This window comes from Monodon monoceros, unplaced genomic scaffold, assembly GCF_005190385.1.
Source record: "Monodon monoceros isolate NGI ecotype Baffin Bay Population unplaced genomic scaffold, NGI_Narwhal_1 Super_Scaffold_12, whole genome shotgun sequence".
Lineage (NCBI taxonomy): Eukaryota > Metazoa > Chordata > Mammalia > Artiodactyla > Monodontidae > Monodon > Monodon monoceros.
Genome location: NW_021703768.1, coordinates 77,404,463 through 77,427,928, shown reverse-complemented (window position 1 = coordinate 77,427,928; position 23,466 = coordinate 77,404,463). Strand labels below are relative to the sequence as shown.

General features: G+C 38.0%; 1 protein-coding gene across 2 annotated transcripts in view; it reads left to right on the top strand.

Annotated features, from left to right (window-relative positions):
• Positions 1–212: 212 nt before the first annotated feature.
• Positions 213–23,466, top strand: part of SPATA9 (spermatogenesis associated 9) — a 31,841-nt gene continuing 8,587 nt past the window's right edge. Inside the window, exons 1-3 of one of the 2 annotated variants that reach the window (XM_029216450.1) lie at positions 213–429; positions 583–671; positions 12,988–13,215. In XM_029216450.1, the coding sequence (XP_029072283.1) occupies positions 369–429; positions 583–671; positions 12,988–13,215 (378 nt within the window). In that variant the 5' untranslated portion in view covers positions 213–368. The remainder of the gene's footprint in view (positions 430–582; positions 672–12,987; positions 13,216–23,466) is intronic. The other variant, XM_029216452.1, reaches the window with a different exon arrangement.

Here is a 23,466-nt window from a genome sequence, read left to right as displayed (position 1 = left end):
TTTCAAAGGGAGCTTTGTTCTCAGGTGATCCAGTAATTGAAGTATCACTGCAGAAATTGGGGCAAAATTCAATTCATATTGCAGAACTCCTTAGTGTGCTTCACTTTCCAATCCCATTTCTCCTCCCCTTGTGCCTCCAAACACACTCTTCCTGCTCACTGCCAGAGTGATTTCAGAGGATTCTGTAACAAGTTCTCAGAGGCCCATTGTGAAGTAACAAAGAATCCCTGCAGTGAGCTGCAGGTTCTGTCCTTGCCTGTGTTCCTGAGTGGAAGGCTGCCATCATCCCTCACTAATGGTAGAGTAGGACAAGCAGTGCCCAGGCCTGTAAGCTTGCCTCGAACTAGGAACCCAAGCAAGAACTCAACATGCCAGTCAAACCTGTTGGGTGGATATGTGGGCAGGTGTTGAAGAACTTCTCTGGAGGAAGTATGCACAGTCTTCCTGTAAAGGGGATACGGGTGTGGAAACTGGGAATTAAATCCCCAAGGTGGACCCAGTGTTCCATGATCTTTTAAATTATGTTTAGGGGATTTTTAGTTAAGCTTTTTTTTTTAACCCCCTAACTTCTTTTTGTCTTAGTCGAGGGGATCCAGAAAGCAATCATGGTCATTAAAGATAAGTTTAAAGATGAATTCCCTACCGTCCTAAGATTATCACAGTCTAATCAGGTAATGTGATTTTATAACTTTGAAAGGATTATAAAAAGTATATTGTATTTTTAGTACCAATTATTTAATTTGTGATTTTGAGATCAGTATTTTAAGCTTAGGAAAACATTACTTTCACCTCAGAAAAACACCATTTCAACTCTTACTCATTGCGAGGGGTATATGGAAAACAGAAGGACTGTGGACAAGGAAGTGAGGTAGAAAGATAAAGTTTAAGGACAGTCACTCTACCATTAGATTGGAAATCTAGAACTTTCTCGTAGATACAATTGCAATGTAGTTTACTTAAGATTTGCTTAATATAAAGTCAGAAAAATATCTAGATGTACTTTAAAATCTGTGGCAATTAAGTCAGTGAAAAAACATAATTGATATGTTATAACAATGGAAAGATAAATATGGCATGGGTGTGTGTTTTAATATGGAAAGAAAATAGTGATATCAATTTAAACAAAGTACATATGCGTATGTTTTAAACATCTGTTGCAAAAAGGTTTTAGATATAATATTGGGAGTGGAAGGAGATAGGTAGAGAATCATAAAGACATTTAGTTAGGAAAAAGTAACATCTTGTTTAGGGGACACAGGTAACCTGATTTACTCAAAAGTACACAACTCATTTTTTTAAAATATTTATTTGGCTAAACCGGGTCTTAGTTGGGGCATGTGGGATCTTTGTTGTGGCATGCAGGATCTTCGTTGTGGCATGCAAGATCTTCATTGTGGCACGTGGGATCTTTAGTTGCAGCATGCAAACTCTTAGTTGTGGCATGTGGGGTCTAGTTTCCTGACCAGGGATCGAACCCGGGCCCCCTTGCATTGGAAGCACAGAGTCTTAGCCACTGGACCACCATGGAAGTCCCAAAAGTACGCAACTCTTAATGGGAAAGTGCTGTTTTAGTCATTTTGGCCACAGTTAGAATAGAATATGTTGTAAAGTTATATGGTACAGTAACAACTTACTTATCCAGAAATCAGACTTTTGGCAATGTCAACATGAGGAACATAGCTAAAACCTGGAAGTAAACAAAAAAGCGCTGTGAATAACATAGTAATCACAAAGTCTGTATATTTTATTCCAAAGGAGAGGTAGAGCTACCTTTAGCCATTCATCCAGATAACCAGGCATTAGACACTTAATAAATACTTTGCCTGGAACTGGGAAGAAGGAATACAGAGATGAAACAAGGCAGGGTTCCTTCAGTCAGTGAGCTTAATCTCATGGAGACACAGTCATAAACAAGTAATTGCCATGGAATATGGTAAGAGGCATATACAATTTAGAGGAAGGAATGACTCTACATAGGGTAGTCAGAGAAGACTTCATGGAGGAAAGATGCTTAGACTGGGTCTCAGAGGATGAATAAGGAAAAATATTCCAAAGGAAGCAGTGTCATGCCAATAAAGTATGAAACATCATAGCATGTTTCCAGAATGTTAAGTAAATTTGAAAAAATGGCGTCAGTCGTGGGTCTAGACTTTAGGAATGGGTGATACTGAAATGTAACTATCTGGATGCACAGTGGTAAGGTGGTATCTAGGTGGTGGCTCGCTAAGTAGGAGAGGATAAGCCTTAAAAGCTCTAGAGGGCAAAATGTATTTTGTCATTCCATATCTTAACCTTGGTGTCTAGTTGCTTCCTCTTTTTGTATTCCCCTAGTCTTGGTATAAATTCTTTTGAAACGTGAGAGATTTTTCTTGGCTATGCTCTGGAGTATTAAGGAAAGAGATGCTTGGTCTAGGATGTAAAATGGTTAAGGCCAGCACAGTAGTGTCAGTAATTATTGAGAAAACCTCAAGGTAAAGCCAAGGAAGCCTAGACCTGGAAAGCCCTGTTGTCCTTCCAAGTTGTGATTCTCCCACCATTGCCAACATTAGAGGAACTGGGTTTTATTTAATCGAAGTTGCAACTTTCTTTACAACTTCCTTCATCTCTTCCTACCCTCTGCATAGCCTCGTTATCACTAGAGCCATAAGTATGCTTTATGTGAAATAGATTGATATTCTGATCCCCAAAGAAATCTAAGTTCCTATTTCCAAATCCCTGAAGTCGTTCACTTATAAGAACTATACCCCACCCAAGTGAAGAATATAAACATAAAGTTACTTTATTTCTCATTTTCAAAACCTTTACATTGTTCTTTTTCCACCATTTACTTTGAAGAAAGTGTTGCTGAGATTGGCAGGAAACCTGAGTATTTAGGGGATATTATAACACATTGAAGTTATTTGCTCTTCAAAAATAAATTATCCAGAAAACAATGCTAATACTCTGTTCTTAACTAGATTATTTTTAAAGGTCAGATTATAAATGTTGCAGATTTTATTATTTCTAGTGTGGCCCATAATTCCCAGACATACTGAAAAGAATGGTTTTAAGACTACTTAGAGGGCTTTATTAATTGGGTTGTATTTTAAATCTCTACGTTTTGTGATTGGCATTTAATTTTATTTATTTAGGAAAAAGCCATGTTGCTGGCCTGGAATAAAAAAAAAAAAAGATTTAGAGATTTGGTGGGAGTGATGGTGGTGGAATTTTTATAGAGGAATACACCAAGAATACTGGTTATTAAATAGTTCTTCATGGCTAAAGATTTTGAAGGACATTTTTTTTCTGGGGCTGGGGAAAGTTAATTTTAGAATTTTGACTTGAGGTCCTGGCTTCTGAGGTCTTGTACTCTCCACTCCCTCCCTTCCAAGCAGCCCAGACCCCAATACGCTCAGTATCCACATCTTTTAGTAAAAGTAACTTTTTAACGTTTACACTTGCAAATTGCAAATGATTTCCATATGAGGACTTTAAAATATTAAACTTTTAAATTTGAACGAATGAAAAGATGCATGCTACAATTAGGGAATTAAAATTTTTTAATTCAGATGATCTTTACTTGAATGAGAGAAATATTTTATGGTAAATAGGGTCAATTTTGTGGGTTTTAATTATGAAAAGTGGTTTGTATTTTATTCTGTAATTATCTTGCACTTAACTGTATACTACAAAATTGAGGATTGTAGACAGAGCATAACAGAATCCATGCAAAATTTTGGCCTTTACATATGTAGATACATTTTTCTGAATTCTCTATGCTTTCTTTTTTTTTTTAAAACATGTGGGACAAAAACTGCTGGTGTTACCAAACCAGGTTTCTTTGTCCGACATGCAGAAAGCCTAATGCTGAGACGCTGAGGTTTGCAGCAGAGAAAGGGTTTATTCAAGAGGCAGCCAAGTGAGGAAACAGGAGAGCAAATCTCTGATCCACCTCCCCAAAGGCAAGGGGCTTGGATTGTTTGTGCGTGAAGAGTATAGCGTAGTCAGAGAGGCCCGTGAAGGTGTTTGGAGGCAGGAAAAAGGTGAGGTAATGTCTGCTCTTTGCAGGCATATCTGAGTTACGTGCTTCTTCACAGGATGTATGTTCAGAAAATGTGGGTGTTAGCATGATCTGGGGGTGGAACTTTTGGCCCTCAGATGTCAAAAGGTCACCCATTGCACACTTGAGCAGGCTCAGTTGAATGGTCAAGTGGTCTTGACCAGTTTGAACTGGGCAAGATTAGCTCCATGTTTCTGAAGCAGCCATTACTGTAGCGACCCATATGTCAGAGGTGTTATCTATAGGGGGTGGTTAAAGGAGTCTTGTGATATACAGTATTTGTCTAAGCTATGTGAAGCTTGGAAGGTACGCAATTTGCAGGAACAATTAAGGCAAGTTTGATCAGTGGAGGCAGATTACAAGCATAGGGCTTTTTAACAAGACTCTCCCTTATCTGCTGTTCTGTAAGACAAGCTAAAGAATTGCTGTCAGTCGCCAGTTTCTGTTAACCCTATGTGGCACAGGTTCAGAATGAGCTTTTTAACCTTGTGGGGCACGGTTTCACTGGGGATGCACCAGTGATGTCTGGAAATTACTTGTATTGGCATTGGGGTTTCTAAATATAATGAGAGTAGAACTGTAACTAGAGTGTTCTATAATTCAGTTGTATATTTGTCTTTGGTGAGTTGTTTCTTGTGGGACACTATCATTGTGAAAATTTGCAGAGCGCGTTGTGCACTGAAATCTTTCTGGGTAGTTTCTAATTTAATATTTGTTATATTTTTCCAATATTTATCTATACTAACTTGTTATATTTTTCTGATTTTTTCATTCATTCACTGAAATGAATATATTTATAGAGCACCCACTATGTACCAGACACTATTCTAGGCACTGGGGAAAGATCAGTGAGCCAGATGGACATAGAACACTGCTGCCGTAAAACTTATGTCCTAAAAAAAAACCCCAAACTTATATCCTAGTCAAATAGAAAACCAATAAACAAGGAAAATAAACTACATATTATATTAATGGTAGGTCTTAAGGGGAAGAAAGCATGTAGCAGAGAAAGGATATGAAGTAGGGGTAGGGATAGGGAGAACAATTGATGGGAAAGGTACCTGTGCCCCAAGAGGGTCTTAGTGAGAAAGTGATTCTTGAATTAAGACTTAAAGGAAGTATCCACCTCCTAGAGCAATGAAAATAAAAACAAAAATAAACAAATGGGATCTAATTAACACATTATTGACCCAGAGGATTTTTGCAGAAACTAACGCCTGTGGCGGTAATACGTCTCCCGTCAAAAGTGTGTTAAACTTAAAAGCTTTTGCACAGCAAAGGAAACCATAAACAAAACAAAACCCTCAGACTAGGAGAAAATATTTGCAAATGAAGCAACCGACAAGGGATTAATCTCCAAAATATACAAATAGCTCATGTAGCTCAATATCAAAAAAACATACAACCCAATCAAAAAAGGGGGGAAGATCTAAATAGACATTTCTCCAAAGATGACATACAGATGGCCAAGAAGCACATGGAAAGATGTTCAACGTCGCTAATTATTAGAGAAACGCAATTCAAAACTACAATGAGGTATTACCTCACACCAGTCAGAAAAATCTACAAACAACAAATGCTGGAGAGGGTGTGAAGAACAGGGAACCCTCCTACAGTGTTGGTGGGAATGTAAACTGGTGCAGCCACTATGGAGAACAGTATGGAGGTTCCTTTAAAAACAAAAAATAGAACTACCATATGACCCAGAAATCCCACTCCTGGGCATATACCCGGAGGAAATCATAATACAAAAAGATACATGCACCCCAGTGTTCATTGCAGCACTATCTACAATAGCCAGGTCATGAAAGCAACCTATGTCCATCAACAGAGGAATGGATAAAGAAGATGTGATACATATATACCACATGGAATATTACTTAGCAATAAAAAAAGAACAAAATAATGCCATCTGCAGCAACATGGATGGACGTAGACATTGTCATACTGAGTGAAGTAAGTCAGACACAGAAAGACAAATATATGATATTGCTTATATATGGAATCTAAAATAAAGGGGGAGTACAATTGAACTTACTTACAAAAATAGAAGTAGAGTCATGGATATAGAAAACAAACTGATGGTTACCAGGGGATAAGGGAGGGAGGAGGGATAAATTGTGAGATTGGGACTGACATATACACACAACTAAATATAAAATAGATAACTAATAGGAACCTACTGTATAGCACAGGGAACTCTACTCAATACTTTGTAATGGCCTATATGGAAAAAGAATCTAAAAAAAAAAAGAGTGGATATATGTATATGTATAACTGATTCACTTTGTACACCTGAAACTAATACATTATAAATCAACTATATTCCAATAAAAATTTAAAAAAGAAAAAGACTTGAAGGAATGAGGGAGCAAACCTTGGCGTCCTTGAGAATCAAATGGCATAGTTAGTTCAAAGTCCCTGAGATGGGAGTATACCTAACAAGTTCAATAAATAATGAAGGAGGAAAAGGGAGAGAAAAAGACTGTGAGGCCAGGGAGGTAAAGAAGAGGCAGCCTTTGTAGGACCTTGTAGACCATTGTATGTACTTTGGCTTTTACACTGAGTGCACCAGGAGGCCACTGAAGTGGTTGAGCAGAAAAGCAAGATCTGATGTGATCTAATTTTTAATTGTGTCTCTTTGGCTGATGTGTTGAGGAACAGAATGAAAGTAGGGAAGGGTGGAAGCAGGGAGGCCATTGATGAGGCTAATTTTCAAGTCTGGAGACGAGATGACAGTGGTATATAGATAAAGTGGACTGAGTGTTGGTACTGGGGCTAGTGAGGAGTGGTCAAATTCTGGGACTATTCAGAGAAAGAACTGAATAAGATTTGCTGACAGGCTGGTTTTATAGATGTACAGTAGTAAAAAGCTTGTGTTACTAGAAATTGGAGTTCAGCATTAAAACTGCTGATGATAGAAAAATGGGCATGGCTCTGGAAAAAAGAAAAGTAATGGGGAAAGCAGGATATATATTCAAAGAATGGAGCTCAAATAGAGAAACATGGAGCAGGATTCTTGAATAAATCTGATTAAATGATGCTAAGTTTGTTTTGGCAAATGGTCTTTAAGTACCTTTGTTTATCTCTGAGGTGTTGGTGGTGGTTGGGAGTTGGACTTTCTTTTCTGACATTTGCTGAGATGATGAACATATGACAAAAAATATCATCTGAATTTGCACCCTTTGCCCCTGACTCCAGGATGTTTAGGCCAAGGGTCAAAAAGTTAAAAAGGGAAAAAGAAGGAAATGAGGACTTCTTAATTTCAGTTCAACATTTAAATTTACACATATGGTTTGGTAGGAAAATACATGGCATAGAGAGTAGACAAAAAGGAAAAGCTGGTACCTCAGAGAGGAAAAACCTTTTATTTAAAAATTTTCTGTTAGAGCTAATTTAAAAAAATAACTCATTGAAAGTAAGAGTGAATTGGAACCATCATCATAAACTGGTGACTGTTTATTTAAAAAAGAAGAACGTCTCCTTCTGCATCTTAAGGAATGTAAGTAGCCTTTCCCTGCTGTCACCTTTGTATTCCCAGAGCCACGAAGAACCATTGACGATGCACCCCCAAGCCCAGATTTGGTTTCTAATATACTATTCTTCTTTAAAGCAATAATGGTCTTCTTGGGAACAAATTTATTTCATGTTTTGTGGCAGGGAAAATAAAAGGGGTCAGAAACATATTTTGTTGTTAGAAATAATTCTTTCAGTTATCTAGGAAAGTATCAAAAAAGGAAGGCATTTTAAAAGGGAAATGCAGTCGTCATATTGTAACCATTTAAGCCTTAAAGGGAAACAAAAATATTAATTAGGAACAAGTTGAGTCTGTTGGAAAAAGCCATAAACTCACGAGGATACTAAAATGAGAAAGATAACACAAAATGCGCTAAAGCATTATTATAATGCACTCGAATTTTTAAAAATATTGTCTATAATAAATGCTGTATTTTGGTGAACACATTATATGAACCTTGCAGGAGAATTTTTATTAATAGATTATTTATTACAAATAGGCTTATTTTTCTACAGAGATAAAAATTTAGAATTTCTGAAAGAGAGGAAAGTTGAATGGATCAATCTAGTATAATGTTTGGGGGAATGCATCAATACTGGTTAATAGAAATACATGTGTAAAGTCAGTGAATCCAGGCCAACACGTACAGATCACTAAGATTTTGTGAAGGAGCTCACAAAATCAGAAGAGGGAAACTACAGAATGTTGTTTTGCAACTGAAGAAATGAAGGGTCCCTAAAACACTGAATGACCACATAGACAAGGTTTCACTAAAGGTGGAACTGCACATATCCAACTCCTGTTTGCCCTGGCAATGTGGTCCTCACCTCTGGTTACAAATTATAATGAGAGAAAACACAGTACTGTCAGCCCTTGGTATCCAGGGATTCAACCAACCTGTGATTGAAAAAAATTCCAGAAAGTTCCAAAAAGCAAAACTTAAGTTTGTTGATTTACATAGCACTTACATTGTATGAGAGTTTATAAGTAATCTAGAGATGATTTAAAGTATAAAGGAGGATATGCATAGGCTATATGCAAATACTATGCCATTTTATATAAAGAACTTAAGCATCCACGGATTTTGGTATCTTCAGGGGTTCTGGAACTAACTAATCCACATGGGATGCCTAGGGACAACTGTAAATTGTAATCAGAGGTAAAACCAAACTTATTCCAGCTGCTCCACCTTGAGGAGGAGTTAGGAGGAAGAGTCAGTGCAGCAAAGCATAACGTCACAAGAGAAATTGAATCTGTATGTGCAGGAACTTTGGATACTGCAGACAATGTGGTTTCTCTTCAAGGTGTGCATGCAACCAGCTTAGATATATCAAGTGATTGCACCTGTGTGTTCTTTTCACTTGTTCTACCTACCATGTAACTGCTTGTAAGGATTGCTGTGCTCTAAAGTGGCTTGAAATTATAGCAACTGTAGCAGCCCACAACTTAGTCCATCCTCTACTGTTCTACTGACGAGGAGGGTTGAGACCACAGGTGGGCTACTGGGACTTTTTTGCTAAAGTTAATAGATTAAGCCACGGTAGGACACCAGGTGTTGCAGAAGTACATCTTCATTGACAGGCTAGAACAGCTTTTGGTTATCTCCACTGACAAATGCTGAAGAGTAAGAGAAGTACTGAACTTTGATGACAAAAACAGCACTAATAAAATTATGACTTCAGGATAAAAGTTGAGGCATTTAAAATAAATATACAGCATGTTAGCTCTTAACCAAATATATGATGCTTATTGTAGACAAAAAAATCCAAAATATGTTTTGCACTTATATATTTGTACTCAATAATTAAATGAGATTCAAAGTTGCTTCTTTGTGTTATTAACCAACTCTTTCCCCCAAGTTATGTACTGAAAAGCCAGAATAGCTCATAAAATTACTTAAATGAATAATGGAAATTATACTTGTCTGTTGCCTGGAATGCAGTCTAACCTGTGGTTCACTTTCTGCTAGAACAGAGAAAGAACTACATGTCCTGTGTTTTAGAAATGCCAGAAATTTTTCCTGTCAGAGTGCTCATAGAAGATTTGAAGTTTTCAGAACTACAAGTTTTGTAAGCTTGTGGATTAGTATATAGGGTTTTTGTTTCATTTTTCTTTAAACAGTACAATGCAGTGTGTATATATGCTATATTTTAACATTAAAAAATTTAAAGTAAATTGTACATTATGTATATATGCTATATTTTATATATGAGGCTGTCCACCCTCACCACTTTTATTCAATGTAGTTTTGGAAGTCCTAGCCACAGCTACCAGAGAAGGAAAAAAAATCAAAGGAATCCAAATTGGAAAGGAAGAACTAAAACTGTCACTGTTTGCAGATGACATGATACTGTACATAGAAAATCCTAAAGATGCCACCAGAAAACTACTAGAGCTCATCAATGAATTTGGTAAAGTTGCAGGATACAAAAGTAATATTTAAAAATCTGTTGCATTTCTATACACTAACAACAGACTATCAGAAAGAGAAGTTAAGGAAACAATCCCATTTACCATTGCATCAAAAAGAATAAAATACCTAGGAATAAACCTACCTGTGGAGGCAAAAGACCTGTACTTGGAAAACTACAAGACACTAATGAAAGAAATTGAAGACACACAAACAGATGGAGAGGTATACCATATTCTTGGATTGGAAGAATTAGTATTGTTAAAATGACCATACCACCCAAGGCAATCTGCAGATTCAGTGCAATGCATATCAAAGTATCAATGGCATTTTTCACAGAACTAGAACAAATAATTTTAAAATTTATATGGAAACACAGAAGACCCCAAATAGCCAAAGCAATCTTGAGAAAGAAGAACAGACTGGAGGAATCAGGCTCCTGGACTTCAGATTATACTACAAAGCTATACTAATCAAAACAGTATGGTACTGGCACAAAAACAGACACATTGATCAATGGAATGGAATAGAGAGCCCAGAAATAAACCCACACACTTATGGTTAATTAATCTGTGACAAAGGAGGCAAGAATATACAATGGAGAAAAGACAGTCTCTTCAATAAGCTGTGCTGGGAAAACTGAACAGCTACTTGTAAAAGAATTAAATTAGAATGTTCTCTAGCACCACATACAAAAATAAACTCAGAATGGATTAAAGACCTAAATGTAAGACTGGATACTATAAAATTCCTGGAGGAAAACATAGGCAGAACACTCTTTGACATAAATAGCAGCAATATTTTTTTTGATCCATCTCCTAAAAAGCAAAAATAAACAAATGGGACCTAATTATACTTAAAATCACAGCAAAGGAAACCATTGACTAAACAAAAAGACAACCTACTGAATGGGAGAAGATATTTGCAAATGATATGACTGGTAAGGGGTAATGTCCAACATATATAAACAGCTCATACAACTCAACATTTAAAAATCCAACAACCTGCTTAAAAAATTGGCAGAAGAACTGAACAGACATTTTTCTAAAGAGGAAATTCAGATTGCCAACAGGCACATGAAAAGATGCTCAACATTGCTAATCATCAGGGAAATGCAAATCAGAACCACAATGAGATATCATCTCACACCTGTCAGAATGGCTATCATCAAAAAGAACACAAATAAATGTTAGTGAGGGTGTGGAGAAAAAGCAACCCTCCTACACTGTGGTTGGGAATGTAAATTGGTGTAGCCACTATGGAAAACAGTATGGAGATTTCTCAAAGAAAACTAAAAATAGAACTATCATATGACCCAGCAATCAGACTCCTGTGTATATATCCAAAAAATCAAAAACACCAATTCGAAAAGATACATGCACCCCAATGTTCATAGCAACATTATTTACAATTGCCAAGATATGGAAGCAACCTAAGTGTCCATCAACAGATGAATGGATAAAGAAGATGTGGTGTATATATACAATGGAATATTAGCCATAAAAAAGAATGAAATTTTGCAATTTGCAGCAAAATGGGTGGACTTGGAGGGCATTAAAATGAAAAAAGTCAGACAGAGAAAGACAAATACTGTATGTTATCACTTATATGTGGAATCTAAAAAATACAACAAACTAGTGAATAAAACAAAAAAGAAGCAGACTCACAGATATAGAGAACGACCTAGTGGTTACCAGTGGGGAGAGGGAAGGGGGGGTAACATAAGGTTAGGGGATTGGAAAAAAGGGGTTATTATGGGATTATATGAAATCATGTATGTTAAACTTCTGAAAATTGTAAAGCACTGTAGAATTTAAAGAACTTTTCATTCAATTAAAAAAAAACAGATGTCTCAAGTTAATGAATTTAGCACTTTTCTATGTATGGGAAGAAGCAAGAGTCTGGGATCGTTAAAATCATTCCTTTGATATGCACCTTAACTAATAAAAATTTTTTTAAGTAAATTGTACATTATGTATTATGTATATATGCTATATTTTATCATTTAAAAATTTTAAAGTAGTCTGGGAAACTATTTGTAACAGTTTTGAATAAGAATTATTATTTGAACAATTCAAACACTGAATGATATTTGAATACGAATTGTTTGCTTTTGGGACTTCCCTGGTGGTGCAGTGGTTAATACTCTGAGCTCCCAGTGCAGGGGGCCAGGGTTTGATCCCTGGTCAGGGAACTAGGTCCCACATTCATGCTGCAACTAAGAGTTCACATGCCACAACTAAGGAGCCCATGTGCCTCAACTGAGGAGCCAGAGAGCTGCAACTAAGGAGCCTGTGAGCCACAACTAAGGAGCCCATGTGCCACAACTAAGGAGCCCACCTGCACAACTAAGATCCAGTGCAACCAAATAAATAAATATTTTTTTAAAAGATTGTTTACTTTTGAAAGAGCTCTTTAAAAAAATCAATGCAAAAAGATAAATCCAGAGAGAAAAATGAAAAATTTATATCTCTAGGCTACTAACTTAATTCTGGATATTTATCCTAAGGAAAAAATCATATATTCATATAAATATTTAAATACCTGGGGTGGGGCCAATGAATTGTAAGGAGGGTGGGAGATAATTATTGGACACTTAGTATCAGGCACAGTGTACAGTTATGTGGTACTTGTCTCTGCCTGAAGTAGATTTTAAAAATGCACTGGAAACAAATGGGTGGTTGCTGGTAGGGTGAGGGGGAATGGAAGGAGGGAGCAGTGTGAGTGAAACAGGTGAAGGGGATTAAGAGGTACAAATCTCCAGTTCTATAATAAGTAATGGGAATGCAATATACAGCATAAGGAAGATGATCAATAATATTGTAATAACTTTGTATGGAGACAGATGGTTACTAGACTTGTGATATTCATTTCATACTGTTTGCAAATGTCAAATTATATAGTATACCTGAGACTAACAATACTGTACATCAACTATATTTCAAATAAAAAAATTTTTAATAAATAAATACTGCACTGGAGAATCACACATCAGTCACTTTTCAAAGGCTTATTTTCCAGAAAAGAGAACCCATGCAAAAAACATCCAAAATCAGAATGGCTGTTGCTTTAGCCAAGATCAACCGAGGAACATTAATTCGAGGATTAAACAGCATATCCAGATCCTCCAAATCAGTTGCCAGACTTCTGCAGCCTCAGCTTGCTTGCAGACCTTTAGAGTTAAGGGACATATCTCATCGTCTGCTCAAGGAAGTTAATGCACCAAAGCAACCCCTATATAACATGCAGGTAAGTAAATATTGCATTTGCACAGGCTATGGATCTTTTTTTAGGAAGTATTTTGAAATTGTAAGATTTGGAAAATGAAAATGTAGCACATTTGGTTGTCCTAGATGTAAAACAAGAATAGTTGGATAAGAGAAATAAATAGATGGGCCTTTTTTCAGTATAGTATATTCTCTTGTTTAAATAAATGTGAAAAAGGAAGTAATGCAGACTTTTTTCTCCCTTGTTATTTGATTGAACTAAATGAAACTATCAATTTCAAATGGTTCAACCTAAATATAAGCATGCAAATTACCACCTATGTCAAATCTGAAAGAAATTCTACAACAAGCCTTAAAAATGATTGTGCTTTGTGTCCTTTTCCCCATAACCTTGTTATGTTTCCAAGATAATCTTTGACATAGCATATTGAGTATATTTAGCTATAAACTCATTTCGATAGACCTGTCAGTGTCCAGGTCTATTTCAAATATGTGTTCTATGTTGTTTTATTGAGGTCCTATTATATTTTGTCAAAGTTTTTCAGGACCAGTTTCTTTTTTTCTGAACTTTATGGCACAGAACTCTGGGTTTTTCAATCTGGGCATTATTCAAAGCATTCCTTTGTTGAAGGGAGAGGTAAGCCAGAAAGGAGATGTATTAGTTCTTGTACTCGAACAATCCAGAGTTGAGAACGTTTCAGGCATAGCTGGATATAGGTACTCAAATGATACCTTCAGGATCCTGTTTCTCTCTTTTACTGATCTCTTGGCTCTGCTATCTCTGTGTTGACTCCATTCATAGACTGACTTTCCCCTCGTGGTCACAAGATGATTTGCAATTGTTCCCAGGCTACATCCTTCCAGGTTCAATTACAGCAGAAAAGAATGAGTCCTTGACCCAGCATTCCTGGCCAAGTCCTGAGGTTCACTCTAAGAGAATAGCTTACCTCTAAACCAGGGAAATGGGGGTGCATTGATTGGCCTAGGACTTGATTACCTGCTTCATTTCTAGAGTAGGGTTGGAGCCCCATCCAGACAACATGACTTAAGAATGGGGAAAGGATGAATCCTCAAACAAAAATCTGTGTTGTTTTAAGAATATGAGAAAATAGATGATGGGTCGCTAAAATAAATGAAATATTCAGTATATAGGAATCTGTTTTTAATCAAAGATTTTGACATTTCCAGAAATCATCAGATATTTCAATTATGAGTTGCCTGAGACAACATTTATAAAAGGCACCTTTATAATACCTGATGTTTGAGAAAGTAAAAAATGGTTACTGTTTGTTAACCATTGGATTTCTGAGCACTATTAAGGCTTATTCCTGTATCTTTAGATCATCAAAAAGAAACATAGCTGAACTGTATTATTTTAAATTCCCAATGAAATGTCTTTCTGAATCTAATGTTTTGCCTTGCTGTTTCTTTCCTTGCATTGTTAGACCCATAGTTTTCATAGAGAGTTGATGTAAGAAGTGTCCTTTGAAGAATATTTCTGTATTTATTATGAAATTATGTTTAAAGACACTGTCCATTATTGTTATTCAGAGTCTTTCTTTTTTCTCCTCTTTGCTAAGTTAAAACTGTGAAGGAGCTGAGATTTTACACTATTTATGAGCTAACAAGTTAGTTTGCCACAGTTATAGAAATACACAGGCACACACACTGACAGAAGAGACAAGCAAAAGCAGCAGCCAGAGCAGTGTCTTGTGTCAGTTCCCACAGGGCAATGTGGTGACAGCCAGATGTTAACTATGCGTGTATTAAGTTGCATTGCAGGAGAGGAACCTTGAAATCAGGAGACTCATCTTTTTATAGGGATCCTGGCACATCTGCCCAGCATCCGAGAGAGAAGCGGGGGGTGGGGGGGAGAGGGGGAGAGAGAGAGAGAGGAGAGAGAGAGAGAAACAAATGTTTCTGGAGGGTAAGGAGAAGGTTTTATCTTTAGTGCCCTGTGACATATCTTGGGAAGTACATCTCTAGATCTCTCCAAAGGAATATACTTTCTCTAGCTTACAAAGCTGTTTGCTATTCATCCATATCAGAAGGCCCAATCTGCACAGCTGGGGATCCCCAACCCAGTTGGGAACCGGGCTGCACAGCAGGAGGTGAGCGGCGGGTGAGCAAGCGAAGCCTCTTCTGTATTTACAGCCGCTCCCCATCGCTCGCATTACCACCTGAGCTCTGCCTCCTGTCAGATCAGTGGTGGCATTAGATTCTCATAGGAGCGTGAACCCTACTGTGGACTGCGCATACGAGGGATTTAAGTTGCGTGCTCCTTATGAGAATCTAATGCCTGATGGTCTGAGGTGGAGCTGAGGAGGTGTTGCCAGTGCTGGCAGTGGCTGCAAATAACAGATTATCATTAGCAGAGAGGTTTGACTGCACAGAGACCATAATAAATCAGTTGCTTGTTGACTCATTTCAAAACCCTATCAATGGGGCTTCCCTGGTGGCGCAGTGGTTAAGAATCTGCCTGCCAATGCAGGGGCACAGGTTCGAGCCCTGGTCCAGGAAGATGCCACATGCTGCGGAGCAACTAAGTCCGCGAGCCACAGCTACAGAAGCCTGTGCACCTAGAGCCTGTGCTCCACAACAAGAAAAGCCACCACAGTGAGAAGCCTGCACACTGCAATGAAGAGTAGCCCCTGCTCACCACAACTAGAGAAAGCCCGAGTGCAGCAATGAAGACCCAACGCAGCAAAAAATAAAATAAATAAACAAACCAAAAACCCTATCAGTGAGTGGCAAGTGAAAACAAGCTCAGGGCTCCCACTGATTCTGCATTGTGGTGAGTTGTATAATTATTTCATTATATATTACAATGTAATAATAATAGAAATAAAGTGCACAATAAATGTAATGCACTTGAATCATCTGGAAACCATTGGCACCCACCCCTGGTCCATGGAAAAATTGTCTTCCACGAAACCAGTCCCTGGTGCCAAAAAGGTTGGGGACTGCTGCTGTACAGGAATGAGAGATATCTATGGGGAATTGTCTCACAATACTCATGAAAGTTCAGTGGCAGGAAGATAATCTCCCTTTCCAGTGGAATCTGTTTCCTTCTATCCAATAATGAGAACTAAAAAACACAATGTGCTTGCCTTTTGCCTTGCCTGACAGTGAGTTTCCACAGGTGAAGTTAGAGCTCATTTGTGATAACTTATTCCAGGAAATGAGGTGAAGGAACCAGGTTGAGGGACTAAGTGATTTGTCCAGGGTCCATATACTGTCTCTTTTGACATCAATACAGAATCAACACCTATGAAATATCTTCTCCTTTGCTCTTGTTCTAATTGTCTTAGGAGCTAGCTTTAATTTTTTAAATTCTTATCAATAAAATATTTCAAAATATATAAAAAATAGTTTATCAGAAGTCCCACCCAAATTTAAACTGGTAGTAATATTTTGCCATATTGCCTTTAGATATCTGTTTTATAAAAAGAAATATAATTAACCACGCTCCGATCCCTTCCTTTTTTTTTCTACCAAAGGTAATCATTATCCTGAAGTTGATGTAAGCATTTTCATGCATGTTTTATATTTTAACTACATTTGTATACATCTGTCATCCTATGCATATTTAAAATTTATATAAATGATATGATACTGTACTTACTCTTCTGAAACTTCCTTTTTCACTCAACATTTTTGATATATATAGCTATGGTTCTATGGTTTATTACTTTAACTTCTTTGCGGTATTCCATTATAAGAAAAAGTAATCCACAGTTTATCTGTTACTGAACAGATGGACAATTTAGTTTCCAAAATTTTTGTATTACAAACAGTGCTTCACTGAACACTCTTGTAAATGACTCCTCGTCCATATGTATGAGACATTTCTCCAGGTATATATCTACAAGGGGGATTGCTGGGTCATGAGGGATACACATCTTCAGTTGTTTTTTTTTTTTTTTGCGGTACGCGGGCCTCTCACTGTGTGGCCTCTCTCATTGCAGAGCACAGGCTCCAGACGCGCAGGCTCAGCGGCCATGGCTCACGGGCCTAGCCGCTCCGCGGCATGTGGGATCTTCCCGGTCTGGGGCACGAACCTGTGTCCTCTGCATCGGCAGGCGGACTCTCAACCACTGCACCATCAGGGAAGCGCCACATCTTCAGTTTTATTAGCTGTTGTCAAAATGCTTTTTGGAATGGGTACATATTCTTGGGAGCCTTTGCGATTTTTGAATTTGAGGATAATTTCAATTCTGGAAAACTCTTAGCCATTATCTCTTCAAGTATTGCCTCTTTCTCACTTTATCTAATCTCATCTGCTGGAATGCCTACTAAACATTCTTTGGACCTTCTCATTTTATTCTTTATGTCCACTTACCTTCTTCATATTTTCCTTTTCTTTATCTCTTTTTGATACATCCTGAATAACTTCCTCTGATCTGTCTTCCAGTTAACCAGCTCTCTCCAGCTGTATCTAATATGCTCTTTTACTTATTAAATGTATTTTAAATTTCAAACATTATATTATCTCTAGAAATTCTATTTGGTGTTTTCCCCCAAATTTCCACTTCTTTCAAAGTGTCCTTTTATAGGTTTATTTCTTTTTAAAAATCTATTTTAAAAATACTTATTTATGGTCTTTTAAAATATTATTCTTTGAGATTTTGGGGGGATGCTAATCTTTCTGACTATTGTGATCTATATTGTGTCTCCTCATTATTTCTTTGTTTTTGTTTTGTTTTAAAGTTTTTCTCCAATAAGGATTTTTAAAAAATAGAAATCCCTTCTGGCCTTGGTAGTAGAACTGTTCCTCTAGAGGATTTTGCTTGTGCTCTGGAGATATCGGTCCCTGGTGGAGACCAGCTTCCTCACCTTCTTTTTGGACTGGTGGGTGCAGTTTTTCTATTCCCCCTTTCACTGAGATTGCAGCTCTGCAAAGGCCTGATCCTCACCTCATGTGCATCCAAGTCTCATCTCCAGGATCTTTATTAAAACTCAAGCCCCCAGCCATTTCAGGATCCAGTAGCAACCCCAGTGTTCCTGGGACATAATCTCACACACTTACTGCTTGGCTTTTAGTTCCCTCTTCTTTCCTGGCATAGGAGGACTTCTTCCTTCCTTCCTCTCCTCTCCCTCCCTCCCTCCCTTCTTTCTTTCCTTCCACTTTTTGTGAACTCTGTCTTGTATTAAATTTTTGGAGTTTGATTTTATATAGAATTTCTAGATTTTTTTATGTGCGAGGTTCCCCACTAGCTCAGTCTGCCACGTTACTGGAACTAGATGTCCTTCAGCTTTACTTCTTAATATCTTTTACATGTTATAAGATGGTTAAATTTCTTCTTGGAAGTAAATGAGGTGTAATTCTACTTTTTCATTCACTTGGTAAACATTATTTTTATTGAAAACCTGACATGTAAAATCAAGAGTTTAGGTACTAGGGATTCATAGATGTCCCATGGACTCTAGGGATGATAGGCAAAGAAGCAATGTCAGTGGAGTGTACTGAGTGCATGATTAAAGTGTGCAAAGTGTACTATGGAAGCATCAACAAGGAGTGTATAATTCCTAAGTGTAATCAGTGTAGGCTTTCTAGAAGCTGATACTGGATCTGAGGCTTGAAGGAAGGGAAATTAGCCCAGTGAAGAAGTAGGCGAATCATTCAAGGAAGCGAACAGTGTATATTAAGAAGCTGAGGCAAGAGAGAGCACGACTTATGTAGGAAATGTAGATAGTTCCGTATGGCTGAAGTGCGATAAGTGGGAACAATCCCAACTCAGAGCTTCTGGGGTCCTTGAGGGTTAGGAGTGAGGAAGAAGCTTTTCTTGGGTAATATGTATTAGCTAGGTGGAGATTCAGGATTGCCACTGAAAGGAACCTAAGTTGTAGCAAGGAAGAAAACAAAATAGCTCAAATGTGAAAGTCTCAGTGAGGAAAGATACAGAAGTATGAATAGTGAAGATAATGACCTGGAGAATTAAAAGAACAACAATAATATATGAGGTGTGGTGGAGGTCAGTGAATTGGTCCGTGAATGGAATGTATCCATGGTGCCAGAGTGTGCTGAGAGTTAAGTGGCACAGCACAGAGTTCAGCTTACCTGGAGTAGATTCCAGCATGAATTACTTCAAGAATTGTCAGGCTGGGGCTTCCCTGGTGGCGCAGTGGTTGAGAATCCGCCTGCCAATGCAGGGGACACCGGTTCAATCCCTGGTCCAGGAAGATCCCACATGCCGCAGAGCAACTAAGCCCATGTGCCACAACTACTGAGCCTGCGTGCCACAATTACTGAAGCCTGCGTGCCTAGAGTCCGTGCTCTTCAACGAGAGAAGCTACCGCAATGAGAAGCCTGCGCACTGCAAAGAAGAGTAGCCCCCGCTCACTGCAACTAGAGAAAGCCTGCGCACAGCAACAAAGACCCAGCGCAGCCAAAAATAAATAAATAAAATTTAAAAATTAAAAAAAAAAAAAGAATTGTCAGGCTTCCTGTGTCAAGATGGAACTTTGTGGCGTGTAGAAATACAAGGAGTGAAATATGGAATTACTATGCCAGGGGATATGCTTTGTGGCTGCATGGAGGGCATCACTTTAGAAAGGTAAGCGGCCTAGTTTTAAAGATCCTCTTCATGTGCTCTGTCTCATCACTGATCTGAGGATGATGAATGATGGAAAGATGCATTTCTACCTTAAATGGTTCTACCAGAACTCTGCTGGCTATCATGTAGCTTGGAATGCCAGTCAGGCAGATTACTTCCCTCAAGAACTCTAAATAGAGGAGCATTGTCATTACTGCCTGTAACTAGGCAGTGTTTCAGCCTTTTGGTGTGGTCTGAGATGTAGCATATAGTGAAGGTCTCGTCAAGATAATTAGAGTATAGACGCTGTCACAGGAGCTCTCTTGACAATCTGTCCAGGCCTTTTGGTTGCATGCTCAGCTGTAGAGCATGTACTGTGCATTTTAGCATATTTCATGATATTGTGCCAAATATGAACTACCCAAAGACCCAACCAATATAAGTGACCTGAAGAGGTTCCAGTGGCTTGTGACATGAGCACAGAGAGTTGGGGTCAGGGCTGTCCAACTGGCCATCTTGTTAAAAGAGGCTTTCTTTGCACCTGGCTATATGGGTGCTGAGTCAGGTTGCTCCTCAAACCTTTCCCCATTCTGCTGGGCTGAGATTACAGTAGTATACCTGCCTCTTCTACAAGGGGCCTTAGAAACGGAAAACTGAGAAGTTCCTGGTGATTTTTAAGATCCCCAGCAGCAGTACTTACAGAATGCTACATCTGCTTAGCCTTGTAAGCTGCCTGGCTGAGCGAAGCTTGCAGCCTAGGCTTCAGTGACCTAGATAATTGCTTTGAATGCTGACTTCAGCCAAGACACGTCAGCTCCCAGACATAGTCGTTGACTTTGGCAGCCCAACGCAGGGCCACAGGACCAGGAGCTCTTTCTGTGATAGAATCTTCCTTATAGTGGCATTAGAGATGTCTATTTCTACTTTGTACAGACTCTGTGGAGTGGCATAGGCAAGAGATGGGCAAAGTAAAGAAAACTCTTAGCCTCAAAAGTGCGTGTGCCATAAGTGGATCCCAGTGAACTTGTGCTCCCTTTTTCAGGATGAAAGTCAGAGGCTTATCTAAGTAAAGTTTCTTCCTCACCCCCCACCCTCCAAGGTAGACTCCAGTTTGGGGTTTAAACTGGAAACCTCACAAATATCAGGAACTTCTGTAGCTCCTTGATGGGCTTGTCATGAGGCTATCTTGGGTGGTATAATTCAAAACCTGGGAAAAAAGGACAATTCCTAGAAAGTAGAAGTCTTGGAATCTTGAAGACATACTTTTGCAGGTTGGCCAAGAGGTTGGGACATTTGAGCTTTTATAGGACCACCTGATTAAGAGCTCATTCAACAGCAGTGCTCCACAGGATGTTAATACTGGGATAAATAAAGTCAGATAGCTTTCTTTTCTGTGGACTGCTAGCAGTATTTCCTGTCTTCACAAGTATTGTGGGTTGCTAAGCAAAGACATGATCATGTAGCTTTCCCAAACCTATAGGAAACACTATTTTCTGAACCTATAAAAGCAGTCAGTGCTTCTTCCAACACTTATTTGTGAATCACTGTTAGAGTTTTTTCCCCCATAACTCCCTTGATATCTCTCATCAAGATGGTTTTGGACAACATAAATTAAGTTGGACCTGGTAATTCTCCAGCCTGCAGGTTATCTGTAAGTGGGTCTCTACTTTCTAAACAGCTTATAGTTTGCTTTTTTGTGACTTATCTCATTATTAGTGAAAATAAGATGAATATAAATATTTCTTTTATGAGATAAGGCAGTCAGAATTATGTGGGAGAAGTGGAACATGAAATAATGTGGGAGAAATTTAGTTAAAGATTGAAATATCCATGTATCTTATATTTTACTATTTCCAGATTCAAAAAAGAAATATATGGGTATAATACTGATATCAAGATACTTTTAACTTAAAATGCAAATAAAATTCATGTAATTATGAGGTTAAGATAAAAATTTTTGAAATAGGCCAAGACAATCTAGACAAAGCCTTCCATTTTCCAAATTTCTCCTGTTTATCTCAGTTTTTACCATACACTGTTCCTGCTCATAGCAAACCAAAATGAAACAGTGTGGTTTATAATATGAAAAACATGTATTGCAAGTGAGTCATAAAATGGAAAAACGGCTACTTAGCCAGTAGCCACATAAATTTTGGAGGAAATATATTTTCTACAGGGCTGATTTATTACAGGAATAACAAGTATTTATTAAAAGCATTAAAATGGTGAAAAAGTGACCCTTAGGCAACATACAGGTTCATTGCTGAGAAGCATAACATATATAAAATACATATTTATTATGAAGCTCATCAATTTTAATTACTTTTAGGTGAAGGACAAAAATCTGAAAAAGAAAGATGCAGTGAAACAGAAACAGAGAGTAATTTTCCCTGCATGCAGACACCACTTTTATTTTTTATTGTTTATGGCCTACCAATTATTGACTATGGACCTTCCACTTAAACATTCATATATTCACAAACTCATGAATCTTTTACTCTACTAGGAGGCATTCTGTTGGAGTATATCTGATTTCCTTCCTGACCTCTGCTCCCTATTTATATGTTTGTCTCCTTATAGCCCAATAGTGGGATTCAATGTCAGGCTATCATTTTGATTCTTTCAGCAAGAGGGAAAGAGCAGCAGCTGCTTCCTTTCATGGAAACTCTTTCCAGGAGCCAGGAACTTCTGGGAAATTTTCCAGACTGACTTATGGAAAGAGTGGGCTAAAACTGCCCCCACCTATATACCTATGTGTAGGAGTTGGTATGGCCTGAAACGTAGGGAATAAAAAGGGAAACTCCCCTTCCCCCTCCCTCCTTACCCCACCATCTCTTAGCTACTAGGCTAGATAGTATTCTTGGCTTCGGCATCCCATAAATCACTTGAGAGAAGAAGAAAATTGTGATGGGCAGTTTTGTTCTTCATCAGTAGTGACAGCAGTAAGCAAAAACTGAGTATAGTACAACAACAAGCACTTCGAACAGGACCTGGTACACAGTGCCATATAAATGTCTGTTCAATAAAATATTATCACATGTTCTTCAGAAGCACCTTTTAAAAGGCTGCAATATACCATTGGGTGAATATAGCATAATTTACCGAGCCATTCTGCTATCATTGTTTCAGTTTTTCAGTGTTATAAATAACTTTTTAATGAACACATACATACTCTTCTTTCTAATTTGTGTGCATTTTTACTATGCATTTACATGATTTTAGGATACAGCCTGTACCTTTGGGGAGTTATTGAAGCCTCTGAGTGGCTTGGCTCTTACTGCAGAGGAGCATGGCTAACTGTCACTTCACTGCTGAATGGGAAGGGAGTGTTTTTCCTAATGTCATCATTTCATATCCTTATAGCTCAAGGCAACAGAGGTAGCCTATAAGAGAGTATAGGTCCCTTAATCTGAATATATTATACTAGTCCCTTAAACTGAATATATTATACTATTATGTTGAGGCAGGGACACCTTCTAGAAGGTAGAAACATCTGAGAGACAAATTCTCTATTGGTGTAAACGTCTACATTTCAAAAAGCATATGCTGAATATGAACACAGAGTATTTCTTGAATCTTAATGATCATCTAAGGTTAATGCCTGGCCTTCAGCATTCTCATGATTAACATTTCCAAGCAGGTCATTAATCTCCAGGAAACGCTCGGTATTTTGATTGCTGTTTGCTTAATTGAAGAGGTGAAGAATTTAGTAAAGGATGACTACATTAATTTGGACA